Source organism: Xyrauchen texanus, chromosome 31 (genome assembly GCF_025860055.1).
Source record: "Xyrauchen texanus isolate HMW12.3.18 chromosome 31, RBS_HiC_50CHRs, whole genome shotgun sequence".
In the NCBI taxonomy this organism is placed as follows: Eukaryota; Metazoa; Chordata; class Actinopteri; order Cypriniformes; family Catostomidae; genus Xyrauchen; species Xyrauchen texanus.
In genome coordinates, this window is record NC_068306.1 from 6,526,755 (window position 1) to 6,543,796 (window position 17,042).

General features: G+C 39.5%; 2 protein-coding genes across 5 annotated transcripts; both read right to left on the reverse strand.

Annotated features, from left to right (window-relative positions):
• Positions 1–539: 539 nt before the first annotated feature.
• Positions 540–11,039, reverse strand: LOC127625202 (uncharacterized). Its single transcript, XM_052100336.1, has 8 exons — positions 10,886–11,039; positions 10,405–10,722; positions 7,963–7,989; positions 7,721–7,800; positions 6,381–6,486; positions 6,078–6,191; positions 4,261–4,446; positions 540–1,373 (listed from the first exon to the last, which is right to left on the reverse strand). The coding sequence occupies exons 1-8, from the start codon at positions 10,917–10,919 to the stop codon at positions 1,309–1,311; spliced, it is 930 nt and encodes a 309-aa protein (XP_051956296.1). The 5' UTR covers positions 10,920–11,039; the 3' UTR covers positions 540–1,308.
• Positions 11,040–13,556: 2,517 nt separating this feature from the next.
• anapc10 (anaphase promoting complex subunit 10) lies at positions 13,557–17,040 on the reverse strand. Of its 4 annotated transcripts, XM_052100681.1 has the most exons (6): positions 16,964–17,040; positions 16,722–16,834; positions 15,953–16,072; positions 15,714–15,804; positions 14,190–14,310; positions 13,557–13,952 (listed from the first exon to the last, which is right to left on the reverse strand). In XM_052100681.1, exons 3-6 carry the CDS (start codon positions 16,065–16,067, stop codon positions 13,722–13,724), a joined length of 558 nt encoding a protein of 185 aa, XP_051956641.1. In that variant the 5' UTR covers positions 16,068–16,072; positions 16,722–16,834; positions 16,964–17,040; the 3' UTR covers positions 13,557–13,721. The 4 variants fall into 4 exon arrangements, with proteins under 4 accessions (XP_051956641.1, XP_051956637.1, XP_051956638.1 ...); XM_052100677.1 differs by having other exon boundaries at positions 16,722–16,977; XM_052100678.1 differs by lacking the exon at positions 16,964–17,040 and having other exon boundaries at positions 16,411–16,738.
• Between the last annotated feature and the right edge of the window lie 2 nt (positions 17,041–17,042).

Sequence of the window (17,042 nt, forward strand, 5' to 3'; positions counted from 1 at the left end):
ATAGTGAACGTGTTGGGTCTGAGAGAGTGTGTTTTAGGTGTTTCCCACCTTCGCTGTCTGCTAAAGTGGAAGTGATGCCAAGAGCACAAAATTCAAACGCAAAATCCAAAACGGAACACAAGATTCCATTCTTTGAAGTGAAACAATGATGTAATTCCATTCTTGATATTTCATACACTGTTGTCAAATTAGCCCATAAATGCACGGGAATTTCACCAAACACTCTTACGTAATCGGGCGGATCTACAAAACGCATTTTTCTAAATATTTTCAAGACCATTCGAAAATAATATAATTAAATGTACTAAAGTTTTGGAACTATATTTTTGTGGGGTTTTATTTTGCTTACTTTTTTTTCACCCATTTGTATCTCAAAGAGAAATTGCAACCAATCCGGACAAATCTAAAATATGATTCGTTATTTTCACACTGAAATTTCAAGAAACAAAACTGGCTGCCAAACACACACCGAGTTAAACACAAGTATTCAGTCTTAATAGTTGCACAGTATAATGTCAGTAAAGCGCCCAAATGACAAAAGCCAAATCACACGTTTCATATGTTAAACTTGCTATAGTTTACTTCCATGTTGTCGCCATTGTGGCACAGGAAATCAACATGATATAGTATTTATTTGCATGAATATAGTGCTCATTTCTCTTGTAATAAACAAAATAATAGATACCCTGTGATAGTAAACTTAAATATAGATATCAAATAATCATAAAGATCTCATTTATGGAGGTGTAGACAAAATGACACGGGTCTCTACTTGCCCATTTACACCTATACTTAAGCAATTATAAAAGAAATAAAAAACAGTTTTGGTCCGACAGACTTTAGGTGGTTTCTTCAGCTTAAGAAGATTGTCTAAATGTAACGTATTTCTTGTTCAAGCGCAGTCTTCAACATCTTCTTCAGCAGCTCTCGTCAGACTGGAAAGTCCCTTGGGCTATCTTTAGATGTCCTTTGTAACAGTAGTCTAGTCTAGTGGTGTGTTTCCAAAGATCAGACAATTGTGCACTCATCAGGGGAAGATACAGATTTTTAAGACATTTACATACAGATGGATGATTCAGGACAGGCCTCAGGTCACGACCATCGAAGGAAAGTACAGGTACCTGTAACCAGTTCCTACATAAACTACATCACATTATTCCACAATCATCACAGCTATGTACAGTATACAATCTACATGCATAGTAAATAAAACAAATTTAAAGTCAGGATGAAATGGATCTGATTGATCCTGAGCAGACACAGGTATAGTTTGAATCTTGGTATGGAGGTCTTGACATCTCGGGACTTTTATGCTTGTTCCTTTGATTCGTCTAGATTGATTTCAGTAAACAGCTCGTCTGCTGTTCCTTTCCCTTTAAAACATAAAACACACACTAACTTAGTCACCATATTGCACATGCATTGAGCTGTGTCTCAGGCACTTCTAATCATTAATAAATATATATATACATATATATACAGTGCCTTGCAAAAGTATTCAGACCCCTGGCCAATTGTCTCATATATCTGAATTACAAATGGTGCATTTAATTTAAAACACTGGAACTCAAAATCAATTATTGTTAGGTGACATTGCTTTTATGTTGGGAAATATAAAAAGAACAAACAATGCATGAGTATTCAACCCCTGTGCTGTGGTTCCTGCCAGGTTGCACCCATGAAAGAAATTGCCCTAGCGAGGACACGATTAAGTTGCAATCGCATTTGAAGGATCATTGGTCAGGCTGTGAATCTGAAGACCAAAGAGCATTCCACAGAAGTCAGAGATAAAGCCATAAAAAATGCATAGATAGGGAAAGGGTACCACATAATATCCAAATGATTGGATCCCAGTGAGCACAGTTGGATCAACAATCAGGAAGTGGAAGCTGCACCACACCACCCAGGCACTGCCGAGACAAGGCCGTCCCTCATAAATGGTCTGCACTTATATAGCGCCTTTTTAAGCCTTAACGGTATTCAAAGCTTTACACTGTGATCTCATTCACCCATTCACACACACATTCACACACCAATGGCGGCAGAGTTGCTATGCAAGGTGCTAGCCTGCCATTGGGAGCAACTTGGGGTTCAGTGTCTTGCCCAAGGACACTTCCGCATGTGGAGTCATGTGGGCCGGGAATCGAACCACCAACCCTGTGATTAGTGGCCGACCCGCTCTACCACCTGAGTCACAGCCGCCCCTCATAACTCAGTGCTCTAACAAAAAGGAGACCGGTGAGAGAGGCCACAGAGAGGCGAACGATCCCTTTGAAGGAGCTCCAGAGTTCAGTGGCTGGGAGTGGAGTAACGGTGCACCAGTCAACCATATCAAGAGCACTGCGCAACGCTGGCCTGTATGGGAGGGTGGCAAGAAAGAAGCCGTTGCTCAAAAAGTACCATCTGAAAGCACGTCTAGAGTTTTCCAGAAAGCACGTGAGTGACCCCGCTGCGATGTGGGTCAGATGAGACCAAGATAGAGCTTTTTGGCCAAAACTCAAAGCGCTATGTGCAATGCCTCAAGACACACCATCCCTACAGTGAAGTACGGTGGTGGCAGCATCATGATGTGGGGATGTTTCTCATCAGCAGGGACTGGCATCTTGTTAGAAATTAAGGAAGAATGGATGGAGCAAAATATAGGGAAATACAGCAAGAGAACCGGCTTCAGTACGCTAAAAAACTGAAGCTTGGGAGGATATTCACCTTTCAGCAGGACACCCAAGGACAAGGCCAAAGCAACATTGGAGCGGCTCAAGAACAAAAAAGATAAATGTCAGTGGCCCAGACAGTCCTGCTCTCAATCCTATTGAGAATCTGTGGCACTATTGGAAAGTTGCAGTCCACTAGCGTCACCCAACCAACCTGAACCACCTGGAGCAAATCTGCCCGGAAGAATGGGCCAAAATCACTTCGTCACAGTGTGGAAAGCTGGTACACATGTACCCCAAAACACTTAAAGCAGTTATTGGAACAAAAGGTGGCTCGACCAAATATTAAGGTGTGGGGGGTTGAATACTTATGCAAGCAAGATATTTCAATTTGTAATTTTTTATAAAAAAAATATTGGAAATATTTCCCAACAAAAAAAAAAACAATGTAACCTTACAATAACTGATTTTGAGTTTCAGTGTTTTTATTACAAAATGTCAATCAGAATGACATTTCAGTCCACCATTTGTAATTCAGTAATATGAGAGAATTGGTCAGGGGTCTGAATACTTTTGCAAGGCACTGTATATGTATATATATATACACTACCTGTCAACAGTTTTTAAACACTTGACTGAAATGTTTCTCATGATCTTAAACATCTTTTGATCTGAGGGCATGTGCTTACATGTTTGAAATGAGTTTTGTAGACAAAAATATAATTGTGCCACCATATTAATTTATTTCATTATAAAAAATATAATGTAATTAAAGTTTTTGAAATGGATGACTTGGACCAAATAATAAAGAAAAGCAGCCAATAAGAGCCCAACACAGATGGGAACTCCTGCAATACTGTTTAAAAGGGTGAAACCGCAAGAAGCTGGTTGAGAAAATGTCAAAAGTACTTTTCTGTCAATCCTAGGTAAAGTGGGACCACTTCGAAGATGCTAAAATACAACAGTTTTGATTTATTATGGATTTCGTTTAGTCACAATATAATTCCCATAGTTTAATTTATGTTATTGCACAGTTTTGATGACTTTACTATTATTATAAAATGTGAAGAAAAAATTATAAGTGAAATGTGTTTCATATAAAAAAAATGTCATTCAAATTTACGGGCTGCAGTTTTCCAGTGAAATGTCCAGCTGGGGGCGCCAAAAGCAAATAAAAGTGTTATATTGACATGAGGTTTAAAGGTGAATTATATATATATATATAAATACCTCCCTAATCTAAAACCATTAGTGTTTTAAAATATATATATATATATGTGATTTTACCTTATCAATGCCTAAATCTAAACAATAGTGTTTTAAAATGCAGAAGGGAAACGAAAAGCACATTTTCGGAAGCAACCACGTCATTTCGTTTCCCTTTTACGACTCTATCGTGTCCCGTGTCAGCTTGAGTTCAAGTATTTATAAAGTCATAATCAGCCATTAAAGTCATGATTTGAGTGAAAGTAATAAAAACACATTTACTGGAGCACCTCTAGTGTTCATTACACCTGGAAACGACAGGGAATTTTACCTGGAGACACGTATAACAAGACCAGGTTGCAAAATCAAGAGTCAAAGTTGCCCTGTTTTCGCTTGTACTGACCAGCAATGGAAACATGATTGTTGTTTTCACTGTGTGGAGCATCACTGCCATCGACTGCTGTAGGACTGTTCAGATCAGATTCAATCCCGATCAGATCCAGATCCAGATTAAACTCGACTTTCTTCATGGGCGGGGTGAAGCTGGGGCTCGAGGAGAAGCTGTTCTCATCTGGAACATTTTGTTGTTCTTTAAGATAATAGACAGAAATATCTCATTAACATGGAAGATTTTAAAGAAGAGATCGACCAATTTATCGGTTTTTGCCAATTCATCTGTGCCTATACTTGCTATTTTGTCTCTGTAGGTCCGTGTGAAACTTTGACTGCAGCCTCTGAATTAATGGTTATCAGCTTTAAACACCTCAGTTATCGGTATCAGCAAAATCCAATATCGGTCGACCTCTACATTAAAGTGAGTAACCACCGAGAGAAGCTCTTAGAGACAAATCAGTATGTTTAAAAATCGGTATTTTCCTCCACTCTGTCTGAAGTCTTCACTGAGCTCATTGCAATGCATTCGGATTGCTTCGAACCTTAAATGCGAAGGAATTTTCCCAAACCTGTAGTGAGAGTTAAATGTTGATTCTGTGTATTGTATTGTTGTCATTTATCATGTTATCTGTTTGTGGCAGGACGGAGGGCGTGGCCGGGTCGTGATTATACACATCCGGTCCCTAATCAAGCCTCTGAGAGGGATAAAGGCCGATTGCGGAGGATTGTGCAGGAGAGAGAGATAGTTTACGGACATGTCCGTCATGTGTGTGTTTATCTTTTGTTTAAGTTTTGTATTAAACTATTATTTATATTGTCAAGCCGGTTCTCCGATACGCCACAGCTTGTTCCTCAGCCACTCCTCCAACCTCTAACGGACGACAGCCACGCCTCTCCAGGCGGATCGGAGGCAGACCTCCAGCCCCTGGTGGACGGAACGCCCCGCCGCATTCTTGGGGAACAGAAGGGGTCTCCCGCTCCAGGCGGTCGGCAGCGAGCCCCTTCCCGCTCAGCGGCTGGTAGGAGACTCCTCCGCCCCTAGCAGCGGCCCTGACCGCTCCAGGCTGTCAGTTAGGAGCCCCTTCTCCCCTCGCGGTCGGCGGCCATCGTCCGCTTCCAGTCGTCCCCCGGCAGATGGCCGCGGCTACTCCGTTGGGGTGGACGGTAGTGGCGAGAACTCTACTACGGCGTATCACTCCTCCTTCCCGGGTTTCGGCACCAGTGTAAAGAAGTCAATGGAAAGGAGGAGGCAAGAACCGGCTTGACGATGTAAATAATATTTTAATGAGAAACTTAAACAAAGACACAAACACACACACGACGGACATTCCTGTAAACAATCTCTCTCTCCTGCACAATCCTCCGCAGTTAGCCTTTATCCCTCTCAGAGGCTTGATTAGCCTGATAAGTGACCGGGTGTGTATAATCATGACCCGGCCCCACCCTCCACCCTGCCACACTGTTCATGTGTTAAACTTGCTATAGTTTACTTCAGTGTTGTTTCTACATCAGCTAGCAGTGTCAAATGTAAGTCATGTCAATCAATGAAGCATCAGCGCCACATTGAGTTAGAAATAGCATGTATAATATGTGTGTACATGCATATAAAAATACTGATCATTCATTTTTGGAATACTAAAGATGAGTGGGCACAAGAGGTCCAGATGATGGAATGAGGTCCCGGGTCTCTAAAGACACGAGGGTTGTGTTTAAGGGTTAATGTGATTCTGCCGGCTCTTTGGAACAGCCTTTGTGCCAAGAGTGCACCCATGTTGGCTAGAAATGTTGTCTTGGTAGGTAGCTCACGAAAGTTTGTAAAGTATTTACCATTTTCAGAAGCAGGTGTTTGTTCAGTTTTCTCTCCGGTGCACCCATTGGCCATCAGGTTGTCCTTATCCTCTGATTTGTCTTCTTGTATGTAGTCCAGACACATAGGCAAATCTAAACAGAAACCCACAGGTTAATTTTTCAATTATTGACCATAGAGACAGAGAAAATTAAATCATGTATTTCTTCCTCACTAAAAGTGTGTTGAACTTCACTGATACTCTGTTGTGGGACTGTAATGTGAGTACAATTGCTCAAATCCAGGGGTATTAGGAAGATTCAGTGATGTTGAATTATTCTTGCCTTTGTCGGTATGTTCATAGCTTACGCCTTGTTGTTCCACGCTCCTGAGCGGAGTATCGTATTCATTGGGAGGGCAGCTGGCATGAGTCAGGTCAAACGAGTAGCTCTACAATGAGAACGAGAGCATAGATAGGTGTTGAATGGCATTGAATGATGACACTGTCACCATTGTAATAGCTATTAAATTTCCTTACAAACAATATGACTGGCAAGGAATAGTTCATTTTAAACATAGTGATTTAAAGTGAACATGAGCACACTTTTGTCAATGTTCAGTGTTGGCTAAACACTGGATTTGTTCCAAATCATAGTGAACTGCCTACCTAGACAGCATCATATGTGTGCTCAAAATGCGAAGATTTTAGAAGAGTGCACATGTGCATGAAAGAGACCGGATAACTAACGCCATAGGATGGAGCCCAACAACAAGTCAACACAGCAGATTTAAATTGAAACACCAATTAAAAATATTGACTGTCCCTCACATTCACCTTAATACGTCGGGGGAATCCCAGAGTTTTACATAAGAGGGAAACCACAAGTTTAAGGGATAGTTCACCAAAAATTTTAATTCTCTTATCGTTTACTCACCCTCATGCCGTTCCAGATGTGTATGACTTTCTTTCGTAAGAAGAACTCAAATATGTCAGCTCTGTAGGTCCAGACAATGCAAGTGAATGGTGACCAGACATTTGTAGTTCCGAAAATCACATAAAGCAGTGATTCCCAAACCTGTTCTTGGAGGCCCCCCAACACTACACATTTTGGATGCCTGCTTAATCAAACACACCTGATTGAACTCGTTAGTGGAGACTCCAAGACCTGAATTGGTTGTGTTAGAAAAGGGAGATATACAAAATGTGCAGTGTTGGGGAGCCTCCAGGAACAGGGTCGGGAACCACTGGCAGAAAGGATAAATAAAAGTAATCCATAAGACTCCAGTGATTAAATCCATGTCTTCATAAGCGATTTAATAGGTGTGGGTGAGAAACAGATCACTAATTAAGTCAATTTATACACTAAATCTCCACTTTAACTTTCACTTTCAGATGTAAAAGTGAAAGTGGGAATTTAGAGAGAAAAAAAAGGACTTAAATATTTATCTGTATCTTACCCACACCTGTTTTATCACTTCTGAAGACATGGATTTAATCACTGGAGTCTTCTATGATGTCTTTATGTGCTTTTTGGAGCTACAAAAGTTGAATCACCGTTCACTTGCCTTGTATGGACCTACAGAGCTGACATATTCTTCTAAAAACCTGATTAGGACACAGTGTTAGAAGGGAGAAGTGAGGCAGCAAAGGGAATGGAAATTTGAATCAAATGTAATGTCTTACTCTTCCTTTCTTTCTCAGAAAATACAAGACGCCAAGAAGAATAATGATGAGAATCACAATGAAGATCAAAATGATGACACCTGGGAAATAATACGGATATTTGTTGTTATGGTTTTCAATATCAGAGAAAATAGGCATTATTTTAATGTGAAAATACACCGTGTTTCAAGGTAAATGTAATAGTGTGAACATGTAGAAGAGTGAATGTGTGTTGCTATCTGTGTGTAGAGACTCAAGCTCACCTAGAAGTTTTCCAGTATTAGACCGTTCTGCAAAGGAAGAACAGACAAGTTACAGCCTATCAGATATAATGATGACAATACTCAGAGAAATTAGCACCTTGCATTAGTCTGAAGCATTTTAGCATGATAAAATCACATTTTAAAAAGCAAATAATTTTGGTGTCAGTACATTTAAAGTGATAGTTCATCCAAAAATGACAATTCTGGCATATACTTGGTCAAAAACGGCATGACTTTCTTTCTTCAGTGGAAAACAGAAGTTTAGCAGAATCTCTATGCTGCTCTTTTTCATATTATGAAAGTGAAAGGGGACTGGGGCTATCAATCTCCAAAAAGGACAAAAGAAAGCACCTTAAAGCATAATAGAAGTAGTCCATAAGGCTCCCTTTCATTGTATGGACAAGAGCAGCTTCATTTTGCTATAAATAACTCTTTCTGTGTTGGACAGAAGAAAGTAAGCCTGCAAGTTTTAAAAGGTTCACTTAGGGTGAGAAAATGAAGACAGAATTTAAGGTTTTGGGTCAGATTTAAATTTAAACACCAATATAAAATATAGACTGTCCCTCACATTCACCTATATGTGCTTAAGTACGTCGGGGGAATCCCAGAGTTTTACGTAAGAGGGAAACCCCAAGTTAAAGGGATAGTTCTCCCAAAAATGAAAATTCTCTCATTATTTACTCACTCTCATGCCATCCCAGATGTGTATGACTTTCTTTATTCAGTAGCACAGAAATTAACATTTTTAGAAGAATATCTCAGCTCTGTAGGTCTGTACAATGCAAGTGACTGGTGGCCAAATTTTTGAAGGTCTGAAAAGCATATAAAGGCAGCTAAAAGTAATCCATAAGACTCCGGTGGTTCAATCAATGTCTTCAGAAGCCATATGATAGATGTTGGTGAGAAACAGGTCAATATTCATGTCATTTTTTACTATAAATCTCCACTTTCACTTTCACATTCTTCTTCTTTTGCTTTTGGTAATTTGCATTCTACGTGCATATCGCCTCCTACTGGGCAGGGTGGAGAATTTATATTAAAAAATTACTGAAATATTGATCTGTTTCTCACACACACCTATTAAATTATTTCAGATGATATGGATAAAAACACTGGAGTCGTATGGATTACTTTTATGCTGCCTTTAAGTGCGTTTTGGACCTTCAAAGTTCTAATCACCATTCACTTTGCATTGTATAGACCAACAGAGCTGAGATATTCTTCTAAAAATCTTTGCGTTCTGCTGAAGAAAGAAAGTCACACACATCTGGGATGGCATGAGTGTGAGTAAATGATGAGAGAATTTTCATTTTTGGGTGAACTGTCCCATTAAGTGAGGCCAGAGACACATGTTTCTGTTGTGGCGAGAAGGCAATCAAAAGGTAAAAAACATGCAGAAAGCTCTCACCCACACACACACCCACACACACACACACACACACACACACACACACACACACACACACACACACACACATCACACACACACACACACACACACACACACACACACACACACACCAACACACCCCCACCCACACACACACAGACACACACTCACACACAGACACACACACACACACACACACACACATGTTGTGTTTCCATGTTTTATGGGGACTTTCCATAGACATAATGGTTTTTATACTGTACAAACTTTATATTCTATCCCCTAAACCTAACCCTACCCCTAAACCTAACCCTCACAGAAAACTTTCTGCATTTTTACATTTTCAAAAAACATAATTTAGTATGATTTATAAGCTGTTTTCCTCATGGGGACCGACAAAATGTCCCCACAAGGTCAAAAATTTCGGGTTTTACTATCCTTATGGGGACATTTGGTCCCCACAAAGTGATAAATACACGCTCACACATACACACACGCACACACATACACACACACATACACACTTCAACCTGCTCTTTACAAAACTTGTGAGAAACATTTTGGTAGGATTTCGTTAGCGTTCCATTGAACAATGTACATCACAATGTGTAGACAGGTGCAGCTCTTAAACTCTGCAGATAAATGTTTAAAAGCAATTACTAACAAACATCCGGGTGAATCTCTATAAGAAATAAAGTGACAGTATTTTCATCACAATAATGACCCAGCACGCATGTCCGGGCCCAAGGGGGACCATTGTGTAACGTAATACAGCCATTGAGAAAAATGTGAATTACAAAAATACATTTTTAAGTCAAATGTGCTGATGACGTATTTTTTGACATATTAATATTTCTCATTTTTTCGTGGTCATTTTCTTTTGATGTGCGGCCTCCGTGAGATTCACCCGCTTGAGTAGATAAATACACACTCAGGTACTCAACTGGGAACACTACAGCAGACAGATGAGCACCTCCCGTAGCCCAAACGCAGAGTGTGAATCTAAACCACCAAAAATGATTTCAAACCCTCCCATCAGACGTCCCTCTAACCTTTCTCAGAACTTTGTGTGGTCCCGACTACTTTGGTGATGGGACGTCCTGTGGAATGGACTGGTGGAGGGATCAGTTTGGTCATGGCGGCGGTGGTGCTCCTGCCCTCTGTGGAAGAGTAATTACTCATAGTCATTGTACTTGTTAAGTTGCTGTCTTCTGTCGGGATCGCTGTTGTATTGGGTGTTGCAGTAGGGTCATATATGAATTTGGTTGATGCTTCTGGAGTGGCGGTGATGGACTCCTCTGAAGAGGAGGGTGATGATGATGATGATGATGATGTGTAAAACATCCCATAATCACACAAGAGCAGAACAACTGTAAAACACAATAAAAGATGACCCAATAAATAAAGAAGAAACATATGATAACACACCTTGAGCAGATCTTTCAAATAGCATTTTACATAATTAAAATAATCACCAGTTCCTCCATGAATAAATCTGTATAACATTGAATGACAGAGTGGAAAGTAACTCACTGAAAATGTGTGATAGTCCACAGTACGTGCGCATCTTTATCCGTGTGATCTTCTTTGGTAGACAGAAGCAATCCAGCTCCACCTAAACTACACAAGAGTTTGTGCTCAAGCTCTTTTAGTCATCAACGCCTATGAAAGATGCAAACCACACGGGGGCCTGAACAGGATGCCAGAAGCACATGAACATGCGTGCAAACATGCACCTTTACCAACCGTTCACAGGAAGTGCAGCTCAATCATGCAACCTGAAAGCAAGCCTTGACATTATCTGACATTTGACATCCAACTGTTCACCACAAACACGGTTAGCACATTAACAATGACAATAAATAAAGCTCATTATCTTGAATGAATTAATCCTTTAAATATGATGCATAGCATCGTAACCTGATGTGGTTGAAGCACAAAGGATGCACATTATTTTCTAGATTGGCTTTTTCAGAACATTTACTGAAGAAAGAAGACATTAGTGCAACATTTGAACAGCTCTTTTGTGTTTATTTGAATGTTTATGACAATGCAAAAGTAATGTGAGATGCAAAATCTTGCCAGGTCACATTTTCTTTTCTTTATCTTTATTTAAGCCACAGTGAAGGGCAAGTCTCCATGGCTGCAGCTTGCAGAACGGGGTGGGGCAACACATTGGGGCGTGGCTACACGTGTAGCTCCGCCCATAACTTACTCACATTGGCTCGGTCATCTTTTAATGGTGTACATGATAGGAGATTCGGTTTAAAAAAGTGTAATAGTGCTGTGGATCTTAAGTGATATGAAATTGTGCATCTGCTCGATCTACTGATTACTCAATTAATCGTTTTAATTTATACCATCAACAATAGCAAACAAGAAACCAACGCCAGACAATAAATAGTCCGATACAGCGCAAAATAAGGAATACTGCATGAGGCATACGGGCTATAACTGTTAATAATGTACTGACATACCGGTGCATGAGCACCAAACACAAAAAAAACACATATACATGCTTTTCAGTTTTTTCATGCTTTCTAATTCCCGATTTGTTCTTCACTTTTAACGTAGGATAAAATCCATGGAATTTAGGATTGAATATCAAGTATAATAACAAGTAAGCAGTATAATCAAAGGGTTTGGCTCAACTATACAATGTCTCTAAAACAATGATAACACACCAGGACCGACGATCACATCTCCTATCATTTCTGTTTATGGAAGATGAACGAGCCAATGAGACTATGTTATGGGCGGGGCGACACGTGTAGCCCCCGCCCCATCTGTAGCCCCGCCCCGCAGGCTGCAGCCAGGTCCTTCTCGAGGGAGATTCAAGTTAGCGTAGCGTAAATGGCGGCATACCTGTTTTAATGGAATATTCCGGGTTCAACACAAGTTAGGCTTGATCGAAAATATTTGTAGCATAATGTTCATTTACCACCAACATTTATTTAAACTTTCCCGCGTTTTCTTTAAAAAAAAAAAAAAAGAAAATATCTGTTACAGTGAGACACTTACAATAAAAGTGAATAGGGCGATACGTAAACGTCAAAATGCTCTCTGTTTCAAAAGTATAACCACAAGATGTAAAGTGTATCCATGTTAACGTGATTTTAGTGTGATATAATCGCTTACTAAACTTTTCTGTGTAAAGTTACTTCCAATTTAGCAACTTCAATGTCTTGACGACATGATGCCGTAAAGCGACCGCAAAAAATATTTACAACTTTACAGCTCAAATAATACACGTTTTAATAGAGGAATTAATGAAAGTGCCTTTATGAAATTATGAGCTTCACGTTTCTGCATTTAAACCCACCAAATTGGCCCCATTCACCTCCATTTTTGCATCTGTATTATTTTTAAAAGAGTCCAAATTAAAACTTTATTTTATTACTTAAATTTATTTTTAACTTAATTTCTGTGACACTAGCGCCACCGAACGGAATTGCAAAAATAAACATTATTTTCAAAACAGCTTTCTGAATAAGTCCCGTTTGCCATTGGTCAAACCAAGAGTTAGTCCCGCCCCCCGACTCACGCCATTGGTTGAGTAATGTTGTTGGGGCGGGTTGTTCAAAACAAACACACATTTTTAAAGTGACAAGAGACAAAGTTTTAACAGTCGAGAAAGTGAACCAATGAATGGCTTACTTACAGTTGCTTCTGCATATTAAACAGTTATTTCACCCAAAAAATGAAAATCCTCTCATGATTTACTTACCTTTAATCCATCTCAGATGTGAATGACTTTCCTTCTTCTGCAGAACCGAAGTGACGATTTTTACAAGCAGATTTTAGCTATAAGAGATAAAGTCCAAAATGCAAGACAGTCACAATAATGACTATATCTTCATTATACTTTATTTCTCCCAATTGTGTGATATGAAATAAATAGCAACTTTATATCTTCTCATCTGGATGATAGAAAGTCGCAATTTAAGGCATCATGTTTCTACTCCCTCTAAACGTGGTACTAGAGATTCACCGATTAAACCTGCATTTAGCACTGACCACTTGAATCTTTACGCCAGGTTTAGATGGTGTTTACTGTATGTCAGATTTGTTTCTGTAGTAGTGTATTGTTTCGGGGTTTCTCTCAACCTGAAGGCCCTGGCTGTCAGAGGCCCGGGACACCCGGTCCATTATGCATACATGGACAACTGTGTGTAAATACAGCATCAATCAGAACATGCTTTATTTGTTTCAAAACAAACATTCAATTCCTGTAAAGTAACATTAACATGAATTACACACTTCTTACAAAACACAGCTTGGCACATTTAAAAAAAATACAAATAAATCGTCTGAAAACATTTAATTCTACTCAGTCCGTCCATGTGAGCAACGGAGACTGTTGTTCGAGTCATCTGATGGTGCGGTACATCATGAAGTCTACAGTGGTGCATCGTGGAAATTTGCCGATGGAGCTCTCCTCCACAGGTGTGTACACCTTGATCTGCCGCATGTGTGTGTCACGGCCGTTCTGGTGGTTGGCCAACACGGCGATCTGGATCATGAAGGTTCTGATAGGATTGTTCACCACATCCAACAGAGGGATGTGAATCCAACCGCTCGGCTCCACCATCTCCAACTGCTGCTCACACACACGCACATTTAATTATCCCGTTATTATCCCGCTTATTACACGACTACGGACATCAAATATTGATTCAAGTTTTATGTGAGAAGAAAGAGGCATCACGAAGTGATGCAAGAGACATGAAACTAGCACAGCTATGAAGGAAATTGTTGGGAGTGCATGGACTGGGACAACGATCAATTATATAGTAAAGTAGTAGACAAAAGACAAAAATATATGTGTGTTTCTCACCCGGATCTCCTGCAAATTGTGGAAGTTGTTTCCCACTCTGACTGAGATCTTGCTGGGAGTGTAGCTCTCATCCGATTTATAATCAGCATAAATACATAACATCTTCACAGTAGTCTTCCTCCTAACAGTACACGACATTGAAGATTCACACTTATTATTTGATCCAAGATGAAAGACATTCCTTCCATGTCTAGAACCCTTAAAGGGACAGTTAATCCAAAAATGAAAACCCTCTCATCATGTACTCACCCTCATTTTTAGAAGAACTTCTCAGCTCTTTTGGTCCATACAATGCAAGTGAATGGGTGGCAACATTTCGAAGCTCAAAAAAAATCACGTAAACCAGCATAAAAGTAATCCATATGACTCCAGTGGTTAAATCAATACCTTTAGAAGTGATTATGATAGGTGTGGGTGAGAAACAGATCACTTTTACATTCTTCTTCTAGTGTTTTTGGTGATTAACATGCTTCATGCATATCGCCCCCTACTGGGTAGGGAGAAGAATTTCTAACAAAACAAAGACTTAAATATTGATCTGTTTCTCACCCACACTTTTCACATCACTTCTGAAGATATGGATTAAAACACTGGAGTTGTATGGATTACTTTTATGATGCCTTTGTGCTTTTTGGAGCCCATTTACTTGTACTCTACTGATCTACATGACTGAAATATTCTTCTAAAAATTTGTATTTGTGTTCTGGGAAGAAAGACAGTCATGCACATCTGGGATGACATGTGGGTGAGTAAATGATGAGATAATTTTCATTTTTGGGTGAACTATCCCTTTAAGTCCTTTTTTACAACAAATTCTCCTCCCTGCCCAGCAGGTGGCGATATGCACAAAGAATGAGAATCGCCAAAAACAAAAAGAAGTGGATATTTACAGTAAAAACGGACTTAAATATTAACCTGTTTCTCACCCACACCCATCATATCACTTCTGAAGACATGGATTAAACCACTGGAGTCGTATGGACAAATGTTATGCTGCCTTTATGAGCTTTTTGGAGCTTCAAAGTTTTGGTCACCATTCACTTGCATTGTATGGACCAACAGAGCTGAAATATTCTAAAAACTTCACTTAAGTTTTGCAGAAGAAAGAAAGTCACACACATCTTGGGTGGAATGAGGGTGAGTAAATTATAGAGAGAATTTTCATTTTTGGGTGAACCGTCCCTTTAAGCAGTCCCAAACCTCACTACATATTGTAAACAGGGTGGCTGCGGGCTCCAAAAACACTTATATATGATATATAGAAAAATTAAATGACAGCAAATGAGAAGTACAACAAAATGCTGACATTAAACATAGTGCAGTTACTCTAAATTCACTCAAAAATATTTTTAACACGTCCCTCACAAGGGTGTTGATGTGTTTTGGAACTGTCAGATGAACTAATATTTCTCTGTTAATCTGCCAAGTAGGTGTGGCTATTGCCTTAAACGGCAACCTCAAATTGGCCAAATATCTGATTTGTTTTGACATATTTGTTGTGTGAGTCTCTCTCTCTGGATCTACCTGAACTGAATGTTCACCAGATGTGGCTGAGATCCGTCAGACTGCCAGTATGTCTCCAGATTGTCATCTCTCAACTGGTCGACTCCAAACCCTTCTCAAACAAGACGAGAATGAATACATGAATTAATAACTTAGCAGATGTGCACAAAAGATGACTTACAATAGGAGATCAATGATCAAACACAGAGAGAATAAACAAGAACACACACACACACACACACACACACACACACACACACCGGGTTTGCAGGAAGACAGCGACCACACGGCTTGTGATCCGATCTCTCGGACTGTACCAGTGCGCTCCAGCTGCTTAGGGTCTGCACCTGGGGGGGTTTTGGTGGTGGTTGCCATGCTTACTGAGGAGAGAAAACAAAGACAGAAGGCACAGATGAGTTTAAAACCTAAAATTATACAGTGCTTTGCAGAGTGTGATTTGTTTGAAACATTAATAAGCTACCAGGTATATACATTTTAAAACAATAAAGACATATATCTGTATTTTTATTAAAGCACATTTTTACCATGGTAATACTATGACATTTTGATATACAGTATTCCAACCAAGGTACTGAACAGTTCCCATATTCATATAAGGTATTTACAAGGTAGTCTCAAGTAACTTTGTAATCATCATGAAAGTTCTCAAACAACACAGTATTATCATAGTACATCTTTGTAAAGGCATGTAACCTACCATCTAACAACCAGCCTTACACCAGTAGAAAATGACTATAAACAGTGTTCCTAGTGTTTAATTAGTCTGAACTCGTTCTGAGCTACTGTATATTATTTTCAGTTATTTTAATGGCAGCTTTAGTGAAAGCTAATATTTTTTATGTTTAATTGCAAACATCTATCCGGTCAGTCAGACCAACAGCAAAACAAAAGCCACTCACAGTTACTTCTTACTTCTGCGCTCACACTAACTTAAACTGAACGATATATTCCTAAAAAAATTTATCGAATATCATCATTAATATCCACAATACAGTTCAGTGTTCATACTTCCCCGGCACTGCCGCGCAATGATGACGTCACTCAGCGCTCGTCCCTTTAGCGTCACGCTCTCTCGCGCTTCTTTGCTACTGGTGTTGTCGAATGGACTAGCTCTTACTAACCTGAAATTGCAAAACATCACAATCCGGAAAGCTTTTGTCAATGAATTATATCCAATAAAAAAATCTAATATATTTATAATGATGAGGTTAAGAAATTGAGAACAATATATTTAAAATTTCCAATCGTACCAAAAGCAAAGGAAGTCCACTTTAAAACTCTTAATGGAATAAATCCTTCTGGAGAGTTCTTAAGACGCAGATTTGGTCT